The sequence below is a fragment of the Schistocerca nitens genome, chromosome 3 (genome assembly GCF_023898315.1).
Source record: "Schistocerca nitens isolate TAMUIC-IGC-003100 chromosome 3, iqSchNite1.1, whole genome shotgun sequence".
Lineage (NCBI taxonomy): Eukaryota > Metazoa > Arthropoda > Insecta > Orthoptera > Acrididae > Schistocerca > Schistocerca nitens.
In genome coordinates, this window is record NC_064616.1 from 218,279,565 (window position 1) to 218,292,071 (window position 12,507).

The 12,507-nt window shown below is 36.9% G+C and overlaps 1 protein-coding gene across 2 annotated transcripts in view; it reads left to right on the forward strand.

Moving 5' to 3' along the window:
• The first annotated feature begins 293 nt into the window (after nucleotides 1-293).
• The window catches only part of LOC126248172 (DDB1- and CUL4-associated factor 7), a 135,072-nt gene continuing 122,858 nt past the window's right edge, over nucleotides 294-12,507 (forward strand). For both annotated transcript variants that reach the window (XM_049948939.1, XM_049948940.1), the window contains exon 1: nucleotides 294-753. In XM_049948939.1, the coding sequence (XP_049804896.1) occupies nucleotides 744-753 (10 nt within the window). In that variant the 5' untranslated portion in view covers nucleotides 294-743. The remainder of the gene's footprint in view (nucleotides 754-12,507) is intronic.

Consider the following 12,507-nt stretch of genomic DNA (forward strand, 5'->3'; position numbering starts at 1 on the left):
CATAGATGGCGATGTGCTTTGGGAACTTCAACAAATAGTTGCGAGTTAAAGACAGTGACCCGAAGGTTAATGAGAACGGAAATCTGTGCTGAACAATAGCTAGTGACTGAAAAGTTTAAGGACATGTTTCAGACATTCATAAGCTACAGTGAGGTCAGAGGAAAAAAGAAATAACGAGAGTAATCGATTTTGATGAACATATGCAGTTTATTTTTGTTTGTAAAATGTGGACAACCGTCAACTAAAATGGTCGATAGCGTATCCAGCGATATTATTTGTCTACGCTGTGCGCGTCCAATGTGTAGGCCATAGGTGATTTTGTGTTATGTGTTTGATTGTATCATTGTTTTCGCGCTCTAATTGTGTGCACAGTATGATGTCTACAGAAAACTCTAAAGTGGACAGAGTGACGAAGAAATGGAAACAGTGTCAGAATTAATAAAGTTTATAGGAGGACGTCTTTGTTATTTTCAGTCGCCCGGAGCGATCAGATTTACTGCTTCGTATTACTAAATATGATGATGGGCCTGTTTGACAGTAATGCTAGGGGTTTAAAATGAGAAGTGCTCAAGCACTGCTGTGAATCTCTTCTTGATTTGTGAGACAGATTTTCAGATGTGTAGTTTTGAAGTATATTAGCTAATAAATAGAATATAAGGCTTAAACTTCATAAACCCAAAGAAAGGAAAACGCACACAGCGAATATGTCATCTTGTTTAGCCTCAATCCAAACCCTTCTGTGAATGTGTGCAGGTAAGATGAATCAGATATATATATATGTATATATATTTTAATGTGATCTTATGTGTAATCAAACACTGCACATTTTACGACATTCATTGTGCTCGAATTGTGACTAGTGTTTACAGTTACCTGGATTTACGCACCAATCGTCTATTAGCGGCTTCATTAACTACAGTTCCAGTTATCACCATAATTCTCTTAACTGTGATAAGTTTTAAATCCACAGCCACATGTCTCAAAGTATTTATACTGATGTAATGATCTTACTGAGACAAATTTATTGTTTAGTGTGAGCCAGTTGTTTCAGACAATTACGTGTTTGTGGAACGATGTTGGTTATACTAGACTAGACCAGAACATATGTTTTGTATCATCTCTCGTGATAGTTGTTTCTGGGATGCCTAGCTATGCACAGAAGTGACAGTTTCGTATTTTTCCAGTCCCAAGTGGATGGCAGTATTCCTCTTTGATTATTTCCCTTAATCAGCAAAACAGCCTCAGATTATGAACAACAACAACGACGTTGCCCTGCAAGTAAGAAATAATAGGAATGTGCACAGATTATATTTCAAAATGTCAGTCTGTATGCAATAGCGCGTGATGTGATAGCTGTATCCCCACTCAGCAGCTTCCCCATAATGTTGAGTGTGGCGACAGATTTATCCTTAGTACCTGACACCAAGACTAACTATCACATTTGGAGATTACTGTACTAGTAGTCAGAGAGCTTGGACTAACCTTTTATAACTAGGACCACTTCCCAACTTTTATAAAACAAATCATGAAAGTACCTCAAGTATACTGTCGTACATTTGTGAAACACTATGTTTTGAAAGACCTTTTGTTAACTTGTTTTACCATGTAATGCAGGCTTATCTAAGTAGGTAGTACACACTTTTTGGAGCAATGCCGTGATAGCTTTAGTGCACAATATTGGGACAGTGCGATAGGATTTTGTAGACGGTATGTAAGGTGTATACTAAAATTCTCACCAACCAGTTAGGAAAATCATTATGCAGGGCAAAGTATATAAAAATGGTTTCAGAACTATGTACAGAATGTTAGACCACCAGAAAGTTGTGGAGTAGTTTATGGGAAGAAGCATTAATGTCTGTTGTCACTTGAATGAGCATTCTTGATGTATCAAATCTGTAATTAGAAAACACGAGTACCATAGGGAAAGGGAAATACGGAAGCGTCTGATCCCGACCGTCTGCTTTGACCCATGACATCACAAGTATGGTGGAAACAAAAACAAACACACACACTTTCCACAAGAAGCCTAATGACACTAACGGGACAAGCGCGGGAAATGGGGTGTTTTCGATGGGGGGTAAACTAAATATAAACAAATTTAGACACCTTGCGTAGCTACAACGTGTAAGTGAAGACAGCCATGCATGAATACCCACCCACCTCCCCAGGGGTCGTAACCCCTACAACCCATAGAAGATCAAAATGCTTCAGTAGCTGATTAGTGTTTTTTGTCTTTTTAAAAAAAAAATTCACGGGATAGAACGAACTGATCAGAAAGATAAATATAATAAACTAAAACAGAAATTGGAGGAAACAGATAATTAAAATAAGTAATAAGTGTTTTTAAATTAAAAAAAAAAAAATCTCACGAGATAGAACGAACAGATCAGAAAGGTAAATAAAGTAAGATAAAACAGAACTGGAGACAGAGACAGCCACACTCAAACCAAACTCCGTTACGTCATGATGTCACACACGACAACACCCTTACGTCACGGGTCAAAGCCGACGCATGGGATCGGACGCTTCTGTCGACCCCAGGGAAAGTAGTATATAATTTATATCTCATTTATACAAATCTGAAGAAACTGCCAGCAGATGTCATCAAAAGATTAGGAAAACAAAGACCATAAAAGCAATAGGATGTCCACATGAATAGTCTTTGCTCAGGGACATAACTGTGAGATGTGAAAAGAACTGTATGTTTTGTCATGACATTGTTTCCACAACTCTCATCCAAACTGTTACATTCTAATTTAACCTAGACCTTGGTTTACACTAGGGACAAGTCTATTACCACAACCTTTGTTATACAAATAGCAGTTCTGGAGGCACTGAGTTACAGACAGGCACATTGGAAAGACTGCACAACATTTAAGCTTTCAGACAAAAAGTTCTCCTTCCCATCTATGTAGGGAATATTGCTGTTAAATTGAAATTCACATATTTGAATATAATGCCACATTCTCAGTAAAGGCTATGAATAATTTACTTAATTGTATCTTTATTTTACAAATACATTAACATTAATCAATATTATTAACTTAATATTGGTGTGGCTTTTACTATTTAATGTATTATTTTAGTGCCTCACCGAGAGAAACTTTCTACGCATCTTCAACAAGAAGAATATTATGGTGGCCTTATTATAATCTTTTTTTGTATGACAGCTTGGTCATCTCAATGACTGATTGTTGGTGTGACAACATATAAGTTTACAGTTGAATCTGTAAGACTTTTCGCATCTCTTCATCTGATAGCGTATATGTTCTAGTGACAGTTTTGGGACTGGCAAAACTGAAAATTGCGGTACCATCCATCAGCTTTGACCAGTGATGTTATCAAGATAGTAGATACCCATATTTGAAGCTTATACATTATGGCAATCATGACTTTACTCATTAACAACAAACTGAGATAAATAGCACACAAAATATTTAACTCCAGCAGTGGACTAAAAGTAACAGGACAATTGTGAGAAGTAGGGGGGGGGGGGGGGGGGTCAGAGACAAAGTAAATAGATGCCAATGAAAATAACACCACCAACCCAAAACAAATAACAACCACATGAAATTCTCAAAAAAAAGGGGGGGGGGGCAGAAATCCTTGGCTTGATAGGTCTTGCTTGACCTATATACCTCAAACAAAGCCCTCAATCTTAAGAAACCCACATATGACTTGAAACCCTGATACCCCAAATTCCATTTGATCCATGTAGCTCTCACCAAGCCCTCTATCCCAAGAAAACACACACACACAAAACTCTAAAGCCCAGTACTGCAAATTGAGCTTTATTTATTTTTCAAAACTCGGTAATGTAACAAATAGAGTTTTTCATGAAATGAGTTTCTCACTTTTTACATAGATTGTATCAAGTTTGTTAACATTGTCCACCAGGAGTTGTGCAATCTGTGTAAATTTTTATTTATGTTAGAGATTGAAAACCTTTGAAGTCAAGATTGCACCTGAAGTCTTTATTTGGATGGATCACAGGTTTTGTCTAACATTGTAGTCAGCTACAGATTCTAAGACATTGTTGATTAGTATTGCTGCTATTATGGCTCCACACAGAAAGATTTTAATGATGTTTGAAGACATATTGCCCCAACACTTATCAAGAATATTTTATGGCTTATTCAAGAATGTTGTATGATCTGAAGATGACTAGATTGTTTGTCGAATCTACTAGGGTTTTCAATCCCTAACATACATAAAAGATAGATAAATCTCGACATCTTAATTTTTAATTGATTACTAAATCTTGTTGATATAAATGAAGCATTGAAATGAAATATATTAAAATTTAATTTTTGTACCTGTATATTAGGGTGTGATTTTCCATTTTCTTTCCTTTTATTTAAATCCATAGATGCCAGTAATTATTTCTGGTGTCTGTGATTTTGCTTCTTTTAGTTCCATGTGAGTTTAACTCTTTTACAACCTTTTTTCTTTAATATGCTTTAGTGTTTAGGATATTCCTGAATCGTTTTACATGCATATTTTTGAGTACATTATTATTTCTTGCATTTTTTAATTTATAGATTTTAACTTTATGGAGACTAAGCAAATATTTATAGAAATACAGTATGACAATACAATAACAACAACAAAACGCACATACAGGCACCTACACCTAGCACCCAAATCGCATACTTTGCGACAGAATGGTGCTTGCAGGAATGAGAGATAAGGAAGATATTTCCAATTATGTTGGCTGAAGCTGATCTTCGGGGGCTCCCAGCCATTTGTGCCCTATGACTTTACTTAATACAACATAAGGTAAAAAGTATGTAAGGGGGCTACAAATTGTATTGTATGTTATAGTTTCATTGTTGTTATCAAATTCTCTCTGTTATATCTATACATTATTTGTCTAGGACATCTGTGTAAAACTTCTTTGCATCATCTGGACTTTCAGAGTACTTCAGCAGAGCAGGCACATCTTTTTTTATTTTCTTTGAGAACCATATTTGGTTGTGGTGAGAGGGTGGATGTTAGTACTGTTGAATGATGTGGTTTCTTTCTTCTCTGGATGTCGACTTTCAGTGGATCTCCAAAGTATGTATTAGTTACTGAAACACAAATAAATTTCTTCACTTTCTTGTATGGGCTGAAATACTGGCTGTTCATTCTGAATGGTAGGTTGGATTTCAATGCTTTCTGTGCACTGTCTTCTAGATTTTTAGCAGTCCCATCTGCATTTAAAACGGTGAGAGTAACCTGCTCTTCTAAAATATTATAATATTCATTAGAAGACATTTTTCTGCAAGTCTTCTCAGTGCTTCCAAATAATCATTTGCAGTCATGTAACTTTACTTTTTTTCATTCTTAGTGTGGATCATGGTGCACATCTCGTTTAACCACACTTTTTTAGCACAGAAAATCCCACTGATTGATAGTTTTGCAATAGGCTGGTTTTCATTAGTTAAAACTTCTAGGCTGAGAGGCCGTGGTCGATCTGTAAAACTACTTCTTCCTGGTGTTTTGTTGCCAATTGCGGGCAACATCTTCTGAGGTGAGTCAGTGACTGGCTGCCAGGCCGTGGAGGTCCTGATTATATAGAGGGCATCACAGTACTTCACGTGGGGCCGACTGTAAGTCTATCTGTGGCTAACATCATTATTCTCGATTGAAGGTAATCAATTGTCACATCATTGTTGCCAAGTCGACTGCCATATCTTATCTAACTTTAAGCCCTCCTCTTTTCTATTAAAATTATTGTGATGTTTCTGAATCTCTTTAGCTTCTCTATACATCCATGCATAATAATGCGATGCCCTGGCTACCACACTTGTCTCACTAAATTTTATTTCATGATCACTGTCTTTAAAAACATGTTACGCTACAGCTGATTTGTCGGTATGTCCCAGTCGTCGGTTCCTTTTGTGTTTGGTTAAGCGGGTATTGACACTAAATATCTATACAAAACGGAAGCCTACCCTCCTAGATTACATGGGCTACCAAAGATACATAAGCCTAATGTCCCATTGAGACTGATAGTGAGTGCTATTGGATTACCTACTCAAGAGTTGGCTAGACATCTCACCTCCTTGCAACGACCATATATTGGTAAAACTGATTATCACATTAAGAATTCTATGCACCTTATTGAAAAATTGAAGGAGACTACTGTCAGCCCAGGTGATATCCTTTTTAGTTTTGATGTGGTATCCCTGTTTACCATGGTTCCTGTTGAAGAAGCTCTTTCATACATAGCTGATATGTTTCCCACTGATATAGTAGCTCTGTTTCGACGTTGCCTGTCCACAACTTATTTCTAGTATGATGATGAGTTTTATGCACAAACTGAAGGTGTGGCCATGGCAGCCCTCTGAGTCCAGATTTTTGGTAATCTATTCATAGAAGTTCCTGAACAGCAGGCGTTGCACTCTGCCAGCGAAAGCCCTTTGAAATGGTGTCGGTATGTGGATGACACTTTTGTGGTATGGCATCATAAGGATTCGAACCATTGTCCGCGGCAGAAGAGAGGTGTCACTAAAACATTGGTGGACAGAGCTAATAAGAGCTGTGAGCCAACTTATTTGCAAGATGAACTAAATCATTTGCGAACGGCTTTTAAGAAAAATGGATATCCTGACAGCGAGATAGATCGAGCATGCCATCCCAGAAGAAAACTGTCTGATAACATTCAGCAACAACAACTGTCAGCTGGGAAAGTTTTTCTTTCATTTATTCACAATATTACGGACCATGTTGGGAAAGTTCTGGCTGAGTTTCAAGTTGAAACAATCTTTGGACCCACCAAGAAGATTAACGAGTGGCAACGAAAAAATTGTCAATACCCAGTTAACCAAACACAAAAGGAACTGTCTACTGGGACATACTGCCAAATCAGCTGTAGCGGAACATGTTTTTAAAGACAGTGATCATGAAATAAAATGTAGTGAGATGAGCGTGCTAGCCAGGACATCGCATTATTATGCACGCATGTATAGAGAAGCTATAGAGATTCAGAAACACCACCATAATTTTCATAGAAAAGAGGAACGCTTAAAGTTAGATAAGATATGGTAGTCAACTTTGCACCAGTGATGTGACAATTGATTGCCTTCAATTGAGAACAATGACGTTAGTCAGAGATAGACTTACAGTCGGCCCCATGTGAGTATGGTGGTGCCCTATATGTGTTCTATATAAACGGGATGTCCATGGCCTGGTAGCCAATCATTGACTCACCTTGGAAGATGTTGCCACAATTAGCAATGAAACGTCAGAAAGAAGTAGTTTTACAGATTGACCACGGCCTCTCAGCCCCGAAGTTTTAACTAATATAGACACCAGCTATGAAAGCCTACACGTTATGATTAGGCTGGTTTTGCTGCATATCAAAGCAAATCTTAATGGTGGTTGGATTATTTACCTTCATTGTACTCCTATACCACTTTGAAAGAATTTTATGTAATCTGTTTCTAGTTTATTATTCTTCACCAGGCGTATTCTGTTTTTATTTCCATTAAAGAGACCTTATAAATGGAGCAGGGGTCAGTATGAGGACATGATGGATTGACATTTTTCAAACAGTGGAAATTCCAGGTTGTGGAATATCAACAGTATAAGGTCAAGGATTATATCGCAGATTGGTATTTTTGTAAATTATGTTCTTGTATTTTGATACGGAGAACTGTTTCAGTCCCAAACCTTCTCTTTTCTCACAGATCTCTCGAACATTTTATTAATTGTGTAATCTGTGGGGAAATAATCTCTCATAGACTTCCAATGCCATGGTGACTCTCTCTGCACTTAGATTTCTTTATATCATTCGTAATGGCTATAGCTAGGTCTTTATCACCCTTTCCTGTTCTGTTGCATTCTTTCCTTTTGAAACCTTCCTCCTTCATGGAACCTGCTTGCTAGATAGGATAACCTGTCCTTTGCCATGCCAGAAACTCCTTGGAAAGTGGCAGCACAAACAGGCACTACTTCACTATTCCTTTTTTTAATAGTATACTTCACTGTCACTGTTCTCTTCTAGTTTGCATTCTGGATGTGTACTGCTCTGTGTTGAGGTGAAGAAATATACAGAAACTTAACTTTACCTCTTTTATTTAGTGATGTCACATTACGATGAAACTGGTAATATCCTCATAACAGAGTTCAGTAGCTTCGCATTCTTTCATTCTTTTAGGTTTTGAGAGCAAAACCCTAACTCCATGTGTGTATTTGATAATAGGTTCTGTTTTACAATTTTTCGTTTGCATTTTTAGGTTGATGTAAGCTCTTCCTGGGCCAGGATTTTCTCCCACCAAAACATTCTTTGACCTGTATGCCATTGTAAGAACCACCGGAATCACATCCATTCTGATTAAGCTTGCACAACTTCTTTCTAAACTAACCCAAAAGCATCAAGGGAATACTGATCTAGAAGTAGGCTGTAGGTGTTGTGATGAAAATAATGTCTGCTTGAAATATGATTCCCACCAGTAAATATTGTTACAATAATGAGTAAAATGATATAAAGCAAACTGGCACACCAGTCTACTCCATTATTGCCAACTGCTTATTAAGGAAAGAAAGCCAAGACACTTGAGAGAGAATTTATTACATTTGTTGACTTTAGCTTTAACTCTAAGAATGCACATATTGGGGTTTGCTAAAATCTTGTGATTTGGAGTGCATAAACATGGGATAATATTCAACTTTTGCTAAAAGTTTGTTCAGAGGTTGATGTAAAAGGACAACATTAAGCAATTGCTATGTGTGAATCAATTTTGAAATTTTTGACATTTATGAAGTTTCGAAAAGGTGCTCCTCAATTTCATTCATCTTCAGTGAAGGTAAATACCTAGCAACCACAATGTGACACAGTTACCAAACACTAGCAAGGAAAATCCTGAAATTCAAAAAAAAAAATTGCATCATGACCAATTTTGATATACACAAACATAAACACACATACTGTAAATACTACAGTAAAAAAAAAAATAAATAAATAATATTTACCTACCAAAGCCACCATTACACAAATGTGGGCTGGCCACAGTCTCTCTCTCTCTCTCTCTCTCTCTCTCTCTCTCTCTCTCTCTCTCCCCGACTTATTTACTTATTTCTCCTCAGTATCTCCCAAACACACTGCCCCCCTCCCCCCAAAACTGTCAACCTCATCTTAACTAATACCCATTCTAAACACAAAACCAAACCAAAATATAACCAACAAAAGATAACAGCAGTCATAACTTGATAAAAAAAATTGAGCCACCCCTTGAAAAACCTAAATAAATCCTAAACCCTCCTACCCCCCTCCACCCAAAAACAACAACAAGAACAACAACCCCCTTTTCACCATCTCCCAAAATCTACTAACAACCCTCAGAAAACAAAGACACAGACAAAAACTAACCAGAGCCCTTCTGCCAGCAGCATTCATCTAAATGAGACTGCTAGCTGGAACGGTCTCCCCTCCCTCTACCTATAACGAATTTAACAACCTCCATCCCCCCTCCCACTAAGTATTCCCATTATTTTATTCTTACAAACCCCAGTACTGTAAGCCTTAAAGCGAACACCGTGCTTAACCACTAAGTGTTGATACCCCCTTTACCCTAAATCTGCATAAGAACAAAAAGCATAAGAAACTACAGTTGCAGCCTGTTCAGTATAATCCTCAGTCAAATCCACTAATACTCATTTCCCCCATCTCTCAGCAACCTAAAAAGCTTAAGGTTTTTAACATGGCTATCAATCAGCAACTTTTGTATAATACAAAATTTTGAAAAACACAGCCCTCAGTTGCGAACACAATTAATTTGTAACCTAGGTTTCGATGTCACAAGGGACACCTTCTTTGGACAAAATTAAAACTAAATGTTACAGCATAATGTACCAAAAACCACGAAAGCTGCGGTCATACCTGACAGTGGCAGATAGTCAGAATTAAAATAAAATGCAACAGAGGTGCAAGCCACTAGGGGCTGCCATGTGTCCTCTGCTATAGTCAACACAAAACTGAAACATCATGTGACTTGTGTGCCACGGCAGCTTCAAGACAATACCACCATCATATCAGCGCACACTCCGCTCCAGAGTGAAAATCTCATTCTGAATACCACCATCTGGTGGCTAATTGGTATAACAAGCTATTTTGTAAACATCTCTCGTAACTGCAGAGAGGGAAATAAACAAACACCTGAACGGTGTACATGTTAAATACCAGCATGTCCAGCGGCTTTAATAAGAAATGTGGACGGAGGGAATTAGTCCCCACTTATTTAAAGGCTTTTATTAACTTCAGAAATTGTAAAAATGATCCTTTGAGCTTCAGGCCTATTGGAAAAAAATTAATTTGTGATAACATAAAATCGCGTTATGCAAAAAAAAAAAAAAAAAAAAAAAAGCACTCTTAATGCAGAGGCTTACGACCTCTATCTAGAAATTACAAAATTGTGCCATGATTTCTTTAATGTTAATATCGATGTTGTATGGTCACAAATTAATGATTATTTAGAGAATTATAAACAAGGTGTTATGTACAGGCATGAAAAGAAAATTAGTAAGCTTTTCTGCCTTTTTCCACCCGAGAGATATTCCGATAAATTTAAAAAAAGTGACTGTCTTTTATCACAGAGTTTTAAATAAGACTAATATTACATTTTACAGAAGCAGAAACTAGTGTGTTAGAAATAGGGCTTAAGTATGATGTTAAACCAGATTTGACTAACAAGCAGCTCGTGCAGAATGTCCTTGTAGACCTGAAAACTGGTTTAGATTACATAAAAATGGATAGTGCTGTGTAAACTAGGATTGCTTATGATGTAACAAATATTTTTAGTAAATGTCAGGCTGCTTCCCTTAATGCCTCATGTAATGACAAGGCCTTGTTTAGAAATATTAATAAGAAACTTAAAGATAATGATGCTCTTATAACGAAAGCTGATAAGGGCTCTTCACTAGTAATTGCGCATAATGAACAATACGTTTCGAAAACCATGTCTTTTTTTGAAGAAAATGGTATTTCTGAACTGCAAGTCGATCCTACTCCCTCCCTTCAGAAAGAAAGCAGATCAGCTGTTAACAATGCCAATTTCTTGCTTAAGCCATTTCACAAGAAGTCACTTATTAATATGAATCCACAACCTCCCAAATTAAGAGCCCAATTTAAGATACATAAGCTTGGCCATCCCATTCGTCCGATTTTGAACAGTCAAAACAGTGCTTATCATGAACTTGCTAGATTGTTACTTGATTGGCTGAAAAAGTCTTTTGTCTTCAGTCATTGATATTCTGTCGTAAATAGTGCTGCTGCTGTTCGCAAAGTAGAGGATATAGACTGTGACCAGGCTACTAGATTGTTTTTGCAAGACATAAAAACCCTTAAGATTGTGGAGGAAAATCTGCGTAGGTTTAAGAAAGATATCTGTGATGAAGAAATGACAGATTTCATGAATTTGATCACTGTTACAATTACTTTCAGTTCAATGGGCAACTGTTCCAATAAAATAACTGCCTAGCCATGGGGAACCCGCTAGCCAGAATTCTTTCAGATATTTTTATCAATTCGTTAGAGGTGAAATTCTTTACGTTGTTTTAAGCTACAGATCTGGGCATTTTGTCCTACTGTAGATATGTTGACGATATATTAGTAGTCTACAAAGGTCCTCCTGATGGGATCAACTACATTTTCAATCTGTTTAATGATTTTCATGATAATATTAAGTTCACTTGTGAACTAGAAAATGAAAATCGTCAATTAAATTTCCTCGATCTTACATTGTCATTAATTGAAAACACAATTTCCTTCAACATTTTTTGTAAAGAGACTCAAACTGATCAAATCGTTCCAGCTTCTTCTATGCATCCAGCCTCTCACAAAAATGCTTTCCTTTTCTCGGCTATTCACAGAGCACTTTCCATTCCCCTCTCGAAAGAAAACTTTAATAATGAGATTAATCTTATTAAAACTGTGGCGGTCAATAATGGTTAAAAGCTCGGTTGGTAGATGATATCCTCAGAAAGAATATTGGCAAGAAGGGTACTATGCTTGGTTCTTTCATCAGCGTCCCAGAAGAATCGGAGAAAAAATTCTTCTCAATTCCATTTTTAGGTCCAGTGTCATACCAGATTCAAAGGTTGCTTCGGATTAAATACAAATGTAATATTGCCTTTTCTACAAATAACAACTTGAGAAAAAATGTCATCCATAATTTAAAGTTAACTACTAGCCCTCTGCAGAATTCTGGTGTCTACAAGATTTTATGTGACACTTGCAGTGTCTATTATATTGGTCAAACAGGACGTGCCTTTTCAATTCACTGTAAAGAACATTTTCTGAGGGAAAACGGTTCGTGTGCCCCTAATTCTTCTTTTGCAGATCACTTGTTAATCACAGGGTACTCTCCTGAAGGGGTTAGAGAAGTTGGAAATTTTGTATATTGAATAAAAAAAAGGGCGTAAACTTGATATTATGTAGGAGCTGGAAAGTTTCAAGCTTTTACTTTTGAATGATGGACTTTTTCTCAACGAGCAGGTGCAGTTGCATGGAAAAAGTTATTT